This window comes from Caenorhabditis briggsae (assembly GCF_000004555.2).
Source record: "Caenorhabditis briggsae complete genome, chrV, whole genome shotgun sequence".
NCBI lineage: Eukaryota > Metazoa > Nematoda > Chromadorea > Rhabditida > Rhabditidae > Caenorhabditis > Caenorhabditis briggsae.
The window spans coordinates 9,810,229-9,824,810 of record NC_013488.2 but is presented as its reverse complement, the minus strand read 5'-3'; the positions used below and the strand labels follow the sequence as shown (position 1 = coordinate 9,824,810).

Genomic DNA, 14,582 nt, shown 5'->3' with positions numbered 1-14,582 from the left:
AAAATGGAGTTTGCAAAAAACACTTTTGATTTTTCCAAATTTTTTTTCAGGATTATATAAGGTTTGTCAGATTGTTTATAAGAACCTGTTAAACATTATCGAATGCATTATTTAGTCTACCAAAGCGCGTAAAGTACTGATCAAAAGGTGCAAACGTTAATCATATGAGTTTATTGAAGCTAACTTAAGGTAAGTCGAAAATATAGTAAATATGACGGAATACATTTGAAGCTTCTCAGATTTATTTACCATAAATAGAGCTTTAATTTCTTAGTTGGCAAGTTTTTATCATGACTCCATCCAAAAAAGTTATTTTGCTCCGACGGGTCGCGAATGTTAACTCAGAACTCTCATCTGCAGTTTTGCGCTTCTTCTTCGTTTCCAGAGGTGTATCTTATTTGTATGAATATGTATACAATAGTTGTCAACAGAAAAAATAAAGCTCTATTTTTGTTTTATATCTCTAGGAATTTTCAACCCTATACGACAAAGTATGTTACTTTTTCCAAACTCTCAAACATGGTGTTTTTTCAACTAAGAAAATGTCAGTATATTACTTTTGTTCTACAAACATACATTGTCGTATAGGGTTGAAAATTTCTAGAAAACATTTCCAAAAATAGATCTTCATTTTTGTAGTTGATAACTTTTTTGTACAAATTTATACAAACGAGATACAGCTCTAGAAACAAAAGAAGCGAGAACTGCAGATGACAGTTCTGAGTTAACGTTCGCGACACGTCGGAGCAAAATAACTTTTTTGGATGGAGTCGTGATAAAAACTTGCCAACTAAGAAATTAAAGCTCTATTTATGGTAAATAAATCTGAGAAGCTTCAAATGTATTCCGTCATATTTACTATATTTTCGACTTACCTTAAGTTAGCTTCAATAAACTCATATGATTAACGTTTGCACCTTTTGATCAGTACTTTACGCGCTTTGGTAACTCCCAAATCTTTCGATCTCGTAGAGTTTCAAAATTCTGATGCCTTGATGATTTTCATACGGAACGACATTAGATTAGCTTATTAAAGAAGGGTCGGAGCCTCTGACTCTTCAAAATACAAATCAAAATTTTCCAATTTTATTCTTTTTTTGCTGAATCAAAATTTTGATTGAGTTCTTCATATCGAATCCGGTCAAGTATCGACATACAGTGGCGAACATTAGTGAGTGTCACTCTATACTTTTGTTCATGACTTTGCTCAAACTTGTCCAATAATCGAAAACTTTTTTGTTAAAAAATTTCCGTCAGAATTATTTTAAAAATTGGCTTTGTGATGAAAAATGTTTCGTGTAGATCAAATATACACTGCGCGCCATAATTATAGAGCCACTTCAATTTTTGTAATTTTTCTGATATCCATGAAAGTTTCAGAATCCTTTCCGATGGTGATAAATATCATTTTTGAATCTGAAAATGTAAAGAACATTCAATTATAGATAGTGAAGCAACGGTTTGAAAAAAATGAAAAATGTCAAAAAAAGCAATTTTTCACTGCGCCATAATTATGGAGCCACTTCAAAAATTTTGCCATCATCACAATTTGTTCACTTTAAAAAGCTGATATTCAGATTTTCCGCTAAAAATTGATGTTTCCAAATCAATTTCCAAACTGATTTCAGTAGAAAAATTTCCTGTTATAAATGATTTTCGAAATTTTTTTCACAAAAAATGGAGTTTGCTTAATCTGGGACAAAAAATTGTCAAAAAAGACACTTTCTGTGATCCAATTATCAGCCTTGTTTTACCTTTTTACTATCGAAAAAAACCACAAAAAATCGGTCAAGTTGGTGTTGATGGGAAGGGGTTGCGAACCGTGAGGAACGCGGGGTTGTTCCACAGACAGATGTCTGAAGAACGGTTCTCCTGCAAGCAGAAGATTTCGACTGATAACCCATCAACGCCGGACCGTGAAACGAAGAGAAATAGAAGGGGTATATATACTGGTGGGTGGGGGAGCGGCCGACATTTCACGGCATTGATGTCAAAAAATTGGAACGGATTTCGCAATAACTACTTAGTCTGTTTCTCGACGCAATTCTTGTTGAGAACCAAATTTCTTTGGAAATCTTGTTCAAAGTCCATAAAAATCAATCCGTTCTCAAAAAAGCAAAAACATTCTGTTTGAACAAATTTATGTGAAATTCTAATACAAGTTTTACGGTCTTTGGATTTTTATACAGTATTCATCTTCTTGAACTGACTGACAAATCATTTTTGATATTATAATTCGTCAGTCGACCTCTTTTTGATATATTTCTCAGGAGATAAGGGAAATGAGTTCAAAGTGGACGGTTTGGGGAAGTTTTCTGTATTCGAGTACAATATATCGTCCGTAGATCGTCCTTTCTCTAGTCAATTGTAGTCTAAAGTGATCGAGAAACTGTTTGACGATCTGCGTCTCCTACTGTTAAATATATTTAACCCTTTACACTACGAAAATCACTAAAAACATAGTTTCCTTTTCCTAAAAGAACCGTCTTGTCCATTTCTGTTATCTCCTGGAACAGATAAAAAGAACAGCCTTTTGCTGATATCAGTTATTGATCATTTGCACAACAAGTGTATCATTCTCTAGAAAATGACCATAATTATTCCTATAATATTTGGAATGGTTCTGATCTATTTGTCGACGTGGATACCTACACTTCGGAAGTTCAGAAGACATTGGAGATATGGAAATAAGGTGAGTTGTTTTCTGTTTATCTGGAAATTTAGATTCCGATTATTAACCTAAAAATTCACCTTAAAGGAGGCCAGACACCAAAAAAAGAAGTTTTCCTGATATTTTGCAGAGAGAACCCCCATGAGGGGTTGAACTCATGACAGGCAGCTCAGGGGTACAGCGCCGCTACCGGCTGAGCTACGGGGGCGCGAAGGCGCCTGACGACCGATGGTCTACATAAGCGCGGCGCGATTTCGTCCCCCGAATTGCCCCCGAAATTTTTGCTGTCTCGCCTCCTTTAAATTTTTTCATGAATTTCCTACCCTTTTTTCAGATGCCAGGACCTCCTGCCCATCCGATATACGGAAACCTTGGACCGATTGTCGGCCTCAACACAGAGGGTAAGTGAAACATGTACTTTGTGTCTAATGGTCTGCGCCATTCCTCCGTCAATGCAGAAATATGTAGTCCATCGGAAACTATGTTTTCCGTGCCGTCGATAGCTCAGTTGGTAGAGCGGAGGACTGTAGCAGTCAGTGGTTATCCTTAGGTCGCTGGTTCGAATCCGGCTCGACGGAATTCTTTTTTTTGTTTTTCAGATCTTCCCGCAGTGTTCATCAATTGGGCTGCTGAACAACGGGACAAAGGAAACTCTATCATGAGAGTCATGTTGTTGGGAACTGTATACGTCTGGCCATTGAATGGAAAAGCAGCTGCAGCTATTGTGGATTCAACTACTGAAACTAATAAAGGAGACGATTACGAATTTTTTAGTCCATGGTTGGGAGGAGGTCTTCTTCTAGAAGGGTATGGAGAACGGTGGCGAAGTCATCGGAAAATGTTGACTCCAGCATTCCATTTTGCAAAGTTGGGAGGATATTTTGAAGTTTTCAACAATGAGGCAAAGGTGAGTGAAAATAACGATTCTTGAAACTCTAAAAATTAATTTTCAGATCATGGTTGATTTGTTGAGTGATTTCTGTGATTCTGGAAAAACTGTTGACATATTCCCTTATGTAAAACGATGTGCATTGGATATCATTTCCGAAACTGCAATGGGAATCAAAATAGATGCTCAGATGAACCATGATCATAAATATGTACAAGCTGTGGAAGGATTCAACAAGATTGGTGTCCTCGTTTCATTCAATCCACATCTCAAAAATCCTTTCATTTTCTGGGCAACTGGATACAAAGCTCAATATGATGACTATCTGCACACTTTGAAAAATTTCACTGAAAAAGTTATCAAAGAAAGAAGAGCCGCTCATGAATCAGGAGAAATTGAGGTGGAGAAATCGAAAAGAATGATGAACTTTTTGGATTTGATGTTGAGTATGGAGGAAGCGAATCAGTTAACATCTGAAGATATTCGACAGGAAGTTGATACTTTTATGTTTGCTGGACACGATACAACAACTTCTTCCACATCATGGGCATGTTGGAATATGGCTCATCACCCAGATGTTCAAGAAAAAGTGTACAAAGAAATGATGGAAGTATTCGGAGATGATCCAAGTACAGATATAACACTGGAGAATTTGGGAAAATTGAGTTATTTGGATCGAGTTTTGAAAGAATCAAAAAGAATTATTCCACCAGTTCCGGCGTTGCAAAGAAAGTTGACAAATGACTTAGAAATTGGTAATTTCTAAAATATCTTGAATCAAAGCAATATGACATTTTCAGACGGTTACACGGTTCCTGCTGGAGGAAATGTTACGATTTCTCCAATGGTACTTCATAGCAATCATCTTGTATTTGATAATCCAGAAAAATTCGATCCCGACCGTTTTCTCCCGGATGAAGTTTCCAAACGTCATCCCTATGATTTCATGCCCTTCTTGGCAGGACCACGTAACTGTATTGGACAAAAGTTTGCTCAATTGAACGAGAAAGTTATGCTTTGTCATATTATAAGAAACTTTAAAATCGAACCAACACTCGGATACAAAGACACAAAGCAGTGTTTGGAGGTAGTTACAAAACCATCCAAAGGAATACCTGTTCGTCTGGTTCGCAAGATCTAGAACCTTATTCTGTCCTTTTTTCACCAATTCTTTTTTGCCCAATTCAATAAACGTTTCTCTTCGAAAGCCAGTAATTGTTTTCTCTCCGGTGATTACCACCCATTCCATCACTGTCGTCATTATCGTGTCCCTTGGAAACAGTAGCAATTATGACCGCTTTACTGGATAGCTGTCCGCGAGGGAAGACCGGCTCGTCAGAGTGTACTAGACAAAAGCTATAAAACGGATGGGACAGGCAATTATTGTCTGTTCACATATTCGTGTTTTTGACGTTTTCAGTCGTTTTTGATTTTATGTGATTACCGATAAAAATATAAGAAACATAACGTAAAACCTGTAATAGAAGGGCCTTTTTTTTCTTATATTGAGTCAACTTTTTTTTTCTAATATTGAGTCAACTTTTTTTCCTAATATTGAGTCAAAATTTCTAATATTGAGTCAACTTTTTTCTGGCACAATTTTGATATATTGCATATGAATCGAGATAATTGAGCTCAAGGTTTTACAATATTTTAGTCTTTTTTAATTCAGAACTTTTGACTATTCTGCTGGTACGAAATAATCGGAGCCGTTTAAGGAATAAATTGTTTTTTTTTTACTTTTCTATCAGAAAATAAATGTTGAAATTAAATATATTTTAGGTTACGGTAGTTGTCGTTGTGGTACCTTCGCCCAAGACAACCGGCATTTCTCGTCCAATGCTTCAATTTTTCGTACCAGCATAATTCCCCTATACTTCATTTTTTAACTGTTATCCCCTTTTAAACCGTACCCCAAAACCAACTGTATCCGAAAATATTCTAAACAGGTTTTTAATTCTAATCTCAAAAATCATTTGGCAAACGGGTAAATTCAGGGAAATTGTGTCCTTTCCCATATACCAACGAATCGAATCTTATCTTTGGATTATATTTGTGTAGCGTCAAGATAAGATTGGTTTCTTTTGTTTAGATGGTCGATAGAATTAGTATTTTTGTATTTCAAACTAGAAAAGAATATTCTTGCAAATGATTCACATATTTTGGTCTCATTATGTTGTTTACCTGGTAAACAATACACATTTGTAGCTTCTGTGAATCAAAAGACACTACATTAAACGATATTAGTCATACCTATCCGTTGTATGTGATGTATTGATATCATTCAATCCCTCTCTCATTCACCACTTTTAGTGCCTCACATCACAAAACAATCCGGTTCTTTCAGACACACCTCTGTCTTTAAATGACGACGGTCCGTCGTGCATTTCCACCTCTCTTCGTTGATTTCTTAGAGTGTGTTCATGTAATTCACTTCACGATTCGATACATATCCGCTTTCCTTGTTTTCGTATGTCTTCTTTCTGGTCGATCGCAGGTCGCAGTATCTGTGTATATCTACGGGTATCATCATCATCTTCTCGTCAACCGATAACCCCATTTTGAATAAAAGAGAGAATCGAGGGTCTCTTCTCTAGCGTCTCATTTTGATTGTTTGCCCTCCAGTCCTTGCCGTCTCTTCTACATTTTCCATTGTCAATCGAACAGCCTCTTTTAAATATTACATAAACTTTCAGGTGATGCTCGTCCTCACCGTTTTCGCTGCTACCATGGCGGTAAGTTACGAAAACTGTGGTTTATGTCGATTGATAATCCCAGAAATCTAGACTACAAACCTCGATTTTTTGACCGGTCAGAAAGTGACGTCTTTCAGCTAGCCATGGCCCAGGATTGCTCTTCTCCAGCTGGAACTCGTGCTTCGTTTGGGGCATACCTGCAGTGTATCAAAGAGGGACTTGACGCAGATTACGGAAACTATGAAAACGAGATCCGCGAGCACTCCAAGTACGTTTCAACTCGGAGCAAAAAGTAGAGAAGTAGATTATGAATCTTCAGGAAAGCCGCTACCGCTTGTTTCGCTTCATCTATCGAGGAAGGTAACCAAAAGGATCGTTGCGTCTTGGCTGCCAGTGATTTGTCTCACAATGCTTGGGATAAGAACGGTCCATTGAGAGAGTGCTCCATCTGCAGAACATTCGCTGCTGGAGCCATCAAGGCTATCAAGGCTACCCCAGCTGAGGACCAAAAGTGTATCAGAACTGAGGTTTCGAAGGCTATCGCTCGCGAGGCTGCCTATTGTCTTCAAAAGAAGATTCCAAACTTCGCAGGAGTTCCAGAGATTCCAGATCTGGAGGAAGGATCCTTCCAATACAAAGACTCTGTGTAAGTGATCAAATGGAATTCAAAGATCATAATATCACTTCTCTTCAGCATCTCCTCCATCTCTGACCACATCCTTATCCAATCTCGTCTTTCTTTCTGCGGAGAACGAAAGCCACAACGTGCCGCTTCCACCCGTGCTTGTCTCGCTAGTCCATTTGTCGGATATTTGAGTGGACACTGCAAGGTTCTCGCCAGCTGCGATGCCAAATTCTCTGGACAATGTGCCCAAACTATCCCAGCCACTCGCAAGGCCACCTGTGAATGCATCACTGAAGCTAGAGATGACTTGAAGAAGCGTATTGGATCTATCGCCAACGTTTTCAATGATGTGAGAATAGAAATCAATAGAGTTTTCAGTTAACCATTCTATTTCAGCTTCTCTCCGGTGGACGTGGACTTGCCATCGGATCCGCTAACAAAGTTGATATCTGCACTTCCCAGATTAAGAAGCAAATGGTTACTCCAGTTAATGACTGGGTCAATGTCATTGATACCGCTCTCTCCTCATGCATCCGTAACAAGCCAGCTGGACAGAATCTCGCCATGGAGGCTCTTCTCAATGTTGGATGCCGTAAAGTCATTGCTGACACTACTGGAGCTGCCACTTCTCAACTCAAAACTGGGTTCGATTTTGTCAACAATTTGATCGATGCTATGGTTCAACGCAGTGGACGCTTCTGTGGTGGAAGCTATTGCCTTCAGGGATAGGATTCTATTTTGAACTTCTCAAACTTCTAACTATATTTCAACCTATATTATTTATTAATTCTCTAAACGTGTATGATACTTTATTCAACTTTCCAAATAAATAATAAGACATAGAAAAGGTTACTTGCCAAAATGGAAAATTGGGTGATCAATGAAATCGGCAACACAGGCAGTTGTGCTTGTACAAGCATCTGTAGCACCTTCCAATTCTACCATCATCACCAGATTATCTCCAACTTTCAAATACTCCGCAGGTATGTACAAAGTCATTTGTGGACCTTCTGTTGGCCAGTATCTTCCAAGATTCCTTCCGTTCACAATTGCAATACCCTTTCCCCATCCAGTAGTATCCAACCACGTGTCAGCTGCTGCTTCCACTTCGAGAACACCGACAAAGACACCTTGCTTTTGATTATCTTTGGATAACTTATTTCTTAGAATTTTCTTCATGGCTTTTCGGTTGTAGTCCTGACTTTCTTCTGATTGAATTGGAAGTTTGATTCCACACTGCGTCCAAAAATGAACAGCTTCCCCATTCAAATACACTTCAGAGAGGATTCCCTAAAAAACTTTTGGTGTTAGTTTGGATTGAGAAGAATCAAATTATACTTTTCTATCATTGATTGTTTCGAAAGTTTGTCTGCCTTGGTTTTCTACCAACAAAAATAGTCGATCCTCTCCATCATTTCTGCACCCTCCGAGGATCACCGAACTGCGCGTCAAGTTGTAATATCGGCGAGTGAGAGTGTCAATATATTTTCCATTAAGATACACATAAACAAAATCACCAAACGATGGAATTGTGAGATTTCCACAGGAATTGATTTTCTGAAATTAAAACATTTTCATTGGCAGCATCGAATTCAAAACTTACTGATTGATAAGCAATTAATCCTAGAAAATGTTTCATTTTCTCAAAACTGAGTGGTCTTTCAGAATCAACACAATCTCCTGGATCGGTGAAGTCTCCCATGAATCCATTCCCATTAGAATTCCCATTTGAGTGGGCCAATCTCATTTTGATCTTCCCATATCTTGCTTTTCTAAAAATCAGCATGCATTGAGTTTTATCCACGAATCAAACATACGGAGAATTTCCGGGTACATCCAGTGGTGGAGTTGTCCAATCCGTCAATCCTTTGATCCATTTTCTGATTTCTAAATATTTTGCAGTCACATCTCCTGCCTCACTAATTGGAGCATCATAATCATAGGAAGAAATACAAGGTGCTTCAGTTTCAGCTCCATTCCAAAATCCAAAATTTGTTCCTCCATGAATCATATAAAAATTCATGCTGGCTCCGAGGGAGTACATTGTTTGAGCACCATTGATAATTGTTTGTGGAGATGGGAGATCTTGTCTCTTTTGTCCCCAAAGTACCAGCCAACCTGGATAATATTCCGAATTCACGAATGGCGCATTTGGAGCATATTTTCGTTGAATTTGAAAATACGATTCGATGTCTTTTTTGTTATCCGTTGGCCCAAAATCAACAGTGGGAAACACACCCTCAACAGTTCCACATTTCAAGAGTTTTTCAGAAGCTCCATCGGCTGAAAATTAAACTGTTCGGATAGGAGTCTTCCAATACATATCACTCACTAGTGAACAAAAGCACGTCATCTCCAACATGAGCTCTGGTCAGATCTCTCAAGAATCGGAGATACTGTTTGTCACAGACGCCATAACTACCGTACTCGTTCTCAATTTGTAGCATCAGAACAGGACCTCCGTTCTTTCGAAGAAGAGGTTTGACACGTGGCAGTAAGGTTTCGAACCATTTCTCGACTTCGCGGGTGAATCTGAACAATTGGAATGGTTCTTATAACAATTTCAAAGCATTATAAATACTTTTTATAGAGAATTACTTCAACGTCTGTAATGGAAGGGCCCCCACATTGTCAAGTTGGATCTCACCTATCTCAATTCCTACACAAGAAATGGAAAATGTGTAAACAAATAAAATTTGTGCGATATTATAATAAAAATTTTTTGTTGACAACTTTTTCATCTCTTTAACAGGAACCGAGAAAAATTGGCTTAAAGTTTAGAGGCCCTTCTATAACAGTTTTTACGGTAATAGAGACTCACACAGGATCACTACTCCTTTGTTTGGTGACATTCTTATTCAGAAGCCATGCTGGGAGACCTCCGTTTTCCCATTCTCCGCAGATGTAAGGACCTGGAATTTTTATTTGAAAATTATTGACCATAAATATCATACCAATTCTTAAAATAGTCCACAGGTTGTACTTATGAAATGCCATGGATGAGAATTCGGCGAAATCCAGGATTCCAGAAAAGTCATGACTGAAAATGAAGTTTTATTATGAGCTAGTTTCTCATGATCTCAGTACTCACTTCCCTTCTTCCAGTTCATGAGCGTTCCATGGGATGTAATATTGAATTGCGTTGAATCCAAGAGCACGAACTTTTCCGAGCCGTTCTTCCCATCTCTCCCGCGGAATTCGGAAGTAGTGAATGGATCCGGAAATGTAACGGAACGGAAGGCCATCGAGAAGAAATTGATTTTTCGATTCATCGATCAAGAATGATGGGGTGTTTCTTCAAATTGTTTATTTTTTCTTTTCTTGGAGACTACCGTCTACACTCTTAAGGAAGTACTCTCAACTTACATCTGTTAGCCTATTTATCTCGGTTCCTGAAACATATATCAAAAAGTGGTTAACTGACAAACTATTACTGATATTATGCTGTTTTTCTATATTTGGTTCAGGAACCGAGATATGTTGGCTCAAAGTGAAAGTATAAGGTGGCCTTCTAATAGAGTGTTTCCTGCATGTAAATTTGGTGAAACTACTAGTATTATTGTAGTAAAAAGAAATCGGAGCTGTGGAAATGAAACACCGGTGGCCGGAGGGCTCACAACGACAACTACCGTAACCTAAAAATGTTTCATTTTCCGAATTTATTTTCTTGTTTTCCACTGATTTTCGCCGATTTTCTGTTATTTTTCCTCGAAAAAGTCGAAAAATTAAAATTTTGACAGTAAAAAATTGGCTGAAAACGAAAAAGATGTAGGTTACGGTAGTTTTCGCTGTGGGACTTTCACCACACCTCCGATTTTTGGTACCAGAACAATGAACAGCTTGGAAAAAAATATTCACCCATCTCCGATCCTCTCCAAATTCCAGTTTCCATAGCTCGTCCTCACTAAACCATTAGTAGAAATCAATAGATTCAGAGTAATGAAAAGCCACGTTGTCCATAGGTTCATCTGAAAATGTACAACGAATTCAGGAGAACTGAAACTAAAAACAATCAGAAGCTGTATAGTGAAAAATGTGGAATTGAAAACACGATTGCTATTTGAAAATGGGAGGTTGATTCTATTGATAAACATAATGAAGTAACAAATAGAAATTGCGAAGAAAAAAAGAAAGAAGAAGAAACATAAAAATGCCCAGAATATCTTTTTTCTCTCCTGAATACCAAGAGGCATCATTTCTCCGACAACTTTTCAATCATTTTGTCAACTGTCCTCCCGGCCATCTCGCCTCGTTTGCTGTAAACCACATTTTTTGTAAACAACTAGGATCCATCTTCTGGAGGATTGATTCGATTTATTTTGAACATGTGCCAAAATGTTCGAAGATTAAAAAAGAAATGACAGAATGGAAATGGGGAGTACATTGATAGAATGTTGATGGGTAGTTGAGGGATTAAAATGACACAGAGATCATGGACGAGTAAAATCAATTTAGAAGCGGTTATATCCAGAGCCGTTGCCGAATGGTCCGCTTGGATTGACTGGCCCTCCAAACGGCATGTTTCTTTGTTGTTGTTGCTGCTGATTGAATCCTCCTTCTGAAAAAAAACAGAGATATAATTTATTCAGATGAACGCAAGCTCACGTTGTTGTTGTTGCTTCTCGTTTTGTCCAGCAAGTGCGTCGTGGATGAGATTCATAATACGGTTCTGAAGTTGATCGACGAGAGCAGCATCCTGAATCTGCTCCATTTTTCTCCAGATCATCTTTCCGAACAACTCGTGAATGTTGCTGTTCTTTCCGAATCCTGGAACCTCCATAGCAGATGATTCGGGTCCTCCGAAAGATTGCTGAAATTAGAATATAAGAATTCGTTGTTCTCAACAGAAAACTTACATTCATGTTAGCTCCGATAGCACCTTGTCCCACATTGTTAGCCGATGGTCCATTGTATCCTGAAAATGAAATATTGAAATTACGAAAGATGGCTATGACGATGTGATTAGCTAACCTATTAGTGACTACACTACACTGATTGATTTTTTTTTTTGCAAAAAGTTTCCGTTGCTTCGGGGACACTACAACGACAAAGAGAGCCACGATTTTTATTCGCAGTTAATGTTTATGAAGAGATGATAGCAATGACAAATTGCAGAATTGTCAGAACGTCCCATTGTTATGAGACAACGACATGGGTGAACAATTATTGCAACGATTAATTTGATTGAAACAAATAGCTTTGATGATCGATGATCTGATCTAGCGAAATCTGATAGATACTAATTTTCTCAAATGTCGGAGCGTCCCCATGAAAACAACATGTTGTGAATTTTGTCAAAAGTTATCATTTCTTCCCCGTTTGAAAAGAAGGTAAGAAAAACAAATGAAAGAGTTGACACTCTTTTTGTTAGGAAATTCAACTAGACCTGAAGGTGGTGCTCCATTTCTATTTCCGTTGTTCTGCAAACATCTTGTTCATTACACACGTTGACTGAAGATGATCGCTTATGAGCGAGATTGAGACGTAGAATGAGACCGTCACACACTATTTATGATTCCAGTCACAGTCACTACAGTTTCCCAATAGATTTTGAGAAGCGTGGCTTCCAATGAGAAATCAATAAATGGGTTGAAATTTAAAAAGATGTTTTTAGCATCACAAAACTTGGAGCCCAAAACTATTTTCTTTTTTTTTAAATTCAAGAATTTTTCAAAATCCCGACACTCTGAGAAGAGTATGACTACTATTAGTCGATAAGCATTCTGAAACAATAGAAAATATAGAAAAATCCACAAAACACAGGATGATTAGAGCCATGTAACGATAAATCGCCTGAAGAATAGGATGCATTTGGAAAAACGAGGAATAAATCCCGGAAAACAACGCATGTCCAGGACATGATGTCCTTGGCAGTGATAATTATAAAACAAAGCTTCGAGCCAGTCACTGACGAATATCGGAAATCTTTTACGAGAAAAAAAGAAATCATGATTTTTTTCGAAAAAAGATTGATCATTGTCTTCGGCTTTTACACGAGGACGTACGATATATTCCAAACCGGTTAACGCACTGCTCAGTTTATATTAATGAGAGTTGCTAGAATTAGGGAAACTTCGTTCTATCCGAAATAAGATAGTGAAGTAAGGATATTCATTATATATCACTCCCAAGTTGGAAGTCGCAACTAATGCAACTAATTTAAACTAAATGTTCTTTCAGTGAACTGGCTCGAACGCATAACTCTTCTTCCATAATCGCAGTTAGCAATATAATTTTCGAGATATCATATCACTCCTACATACCTTTCCACCACCGTTACGACGGTTCTGTTGTGGTGGACCTTGTTGTCCTGGGAAGTAGTTGAAGTTTCCGTTTGGTGGACCCATGAATGGACCACCTGGTCCTCCTGGACCCATTGGACCGAATGGCGGAACCATTCCCATCATATTTGGATGTTGATGTTGATTACGGTTGTTTTGATTGCGGTTTCCTCCATTTTGGTTGCGATTGTTGTTGTTTTTATTATTCTGTAAAAGTTAGAATGATTACAACACTAGAATCTCAGTAAAACTTACGTTGTTATTGTTGCCTCCTTTTTTCTGGTTGTTTCCAGGCTTCTTATTATTGGCTGGAGCCTGTCTCTTGATTGGCTTTCCGTTGGCGTCGATTCCCATTCCAGACGAACCCATTTCGACGAAGTTTCTGCAAAATAAGGAATTTTGCTACATAAAATGAAGAAGTGAAAGTATATAAGACACGAACGATGTTTTCGCAGCGAACACAAGGAGCCTCCTCCTTCGGAGGCAATCAATACAATATCGCCAATAGAACGCGTCAGCAGGAGACTGCAGAGACATTCGCTGCGAGACCAACCACTAGTAAAACTGAATGCGCCTTGGAACGGCTATTCTCTGGTGAAGAACTGGTAACTGGTGAAGAAGGAATATTGTCGGATTAAAAAAAGTGACACCTGAAAATCTCGGAGACGGCGCTCGTGTCGATTTACGAGGGGGCGGAGCGAAAACGGATACTGTAGATAACAAATTTATTCATGAGAATTTAGTGGGATTTTCTGAACAAAATTTTGATTTCTTGATGTAAAAACGATCGCTAGCATCTCTAGAATCTATTTTTAAGCAAAAAACTAAGATTAAACACGAAAGTAGCTCGAACGAGCCGAAATTCTGAAATATTACGTTTTTGCAGCACTTTTTCGTATATCAAAAAAAGCAAAAGTTTTCAAATTCTCAGGTGTCACTTTTTTAATTCGACAATAAAATGAATGAAAAAGAAATGGGTGATTATGAAGTATGATATTTACAAAGGGAATTTTTTAAAAAATGGGATGCAACTAGATAAATACAGTTGATATTCTGGTTTACTTAAAATATTGTAAAACGGGTAACAGTTAATGATTCAATCACTCCGAGACTGAATAGATAAGGTATATATTTAACAGCTAGGAAAAAAGAAAAGGGAAAATCGGCGAGAAATTCCGATTTTTTTGGAAATACGTTTTTCCGAAATGTACGGTACTTTAAACGCGCATTGGCGATATTTACTACGGATAACAAAATTTTCGTTTTTTATTGCGATATTTTTCGAGTGAAAATCGGTAAAATGTCGGTAATCCAATTTTCCGAAAAAACATTTGGGAAAAAATTAGAATACCTGAATTTCCGAGTATTGCTTCCGCGAACATGCCTGATCGCGCTGTGAGACCCTCCGATTCTACCGCAG

General features: G+C 38.0%; 4 protein-coding genes and 1 non-coding gene across 5 annotated transcripts; 3 read left to right on the top strand and 2 right to left on the bottom strand.

Annotated features, from left to right (window-relative positions):
- Nucleotides 1-2,587: 2,587 nt before the first annotated feature.
- On the top strand, nt 2,588-4,701 carry Cbr-cyp-29A2 (the record flags this gene model as incomplete). Its single annotated transcript, XM_002636421.1, has 5 exons — nt 2,588-2,692; nt 3,006-3,072; nt 3,271-3,578; nt 3,625-4,315; nt 4,361-4,701. 5 exons carry the CDS (start codon nt 2,588-2,590, stop codon nt 4,699-4,701), a joined length of 1,512 nt encoding a protein of 503 aa, XP_002636467.1.
- CBG28642 lies at nt 3,165-3,249 on the top strand. The gene is given in 2 exon segments: nt 3,165-3,202; nt 3,213-3,249. It is a non-coding gene (tRNA).
- A 1,558-nt stretch (nt 4,702-6,259) lies between the features above and the next one.
- On the top strand, nt 6,260-7,610 carry CBG23138 (the record flags this gene model as incomplete). The annotated part of the gene is made up of 5 exons (XM_002636422.1): nt 6,260-6,295; nt 6,394-6,524; nt 6,576-6,902; nt 6,951-7,230; nt 7,278-7,610. The coding sequence occupies 5 exons, from the start codon at nt 6,260-6,262 to the stop codon at nt 7,608-7,610; spliced, it is 1,107 nt and encodes a 368-aa protein (XP_002636468.1).
- A 120-nt stretch (nt 7,611-7,730) lies between these two features.
- CBG23139 lies at nt 7,731-10,849 on the bottom strand (the record flags this gene model as incomplete). Its single annotated transcript, XM_045237543.1, has 8 exons — nt 7,731-8,171; nt 8,220-8,438; nt 8,485-8,653; nt 8,699-9,164; nt 9,214-9,413; nt 9,703-9,921; nt 9,973-10,176; nt 10,740-10,849. 8 exons carry the CDS (start codon nt 10,847-10,849, stop codon nt 7,731-7,733), a joined length of 2,028 nt encoding a protein of 675 aa, XP_045097826.1.
- A 483-nt stretch (nt 10,850-11,332) lies between these two features.
- Nucleotides 11,333-13,531, bottom strand: Cbr-pqn-70 (the record flags this gene model as incomplete). The annotated part of the gene is made up of 6 exons (XM_002636424.1): nt 11,333-11,439; nt 11,487-11,691; nt 11,738-11,796; nt 12,388-12,604; nt 13,145-13,369; nt 13,418-13,531. 6 exons carry the CDS (start codon nt 13,529-13,531, stop codon nt 11,333-11,335), a joined length of 927 nt encoding a protein of 308 aa, XP_002636470.1.
- Nucleotides 13,532-14,582: the final 1,051 nt, after the last annotated feature.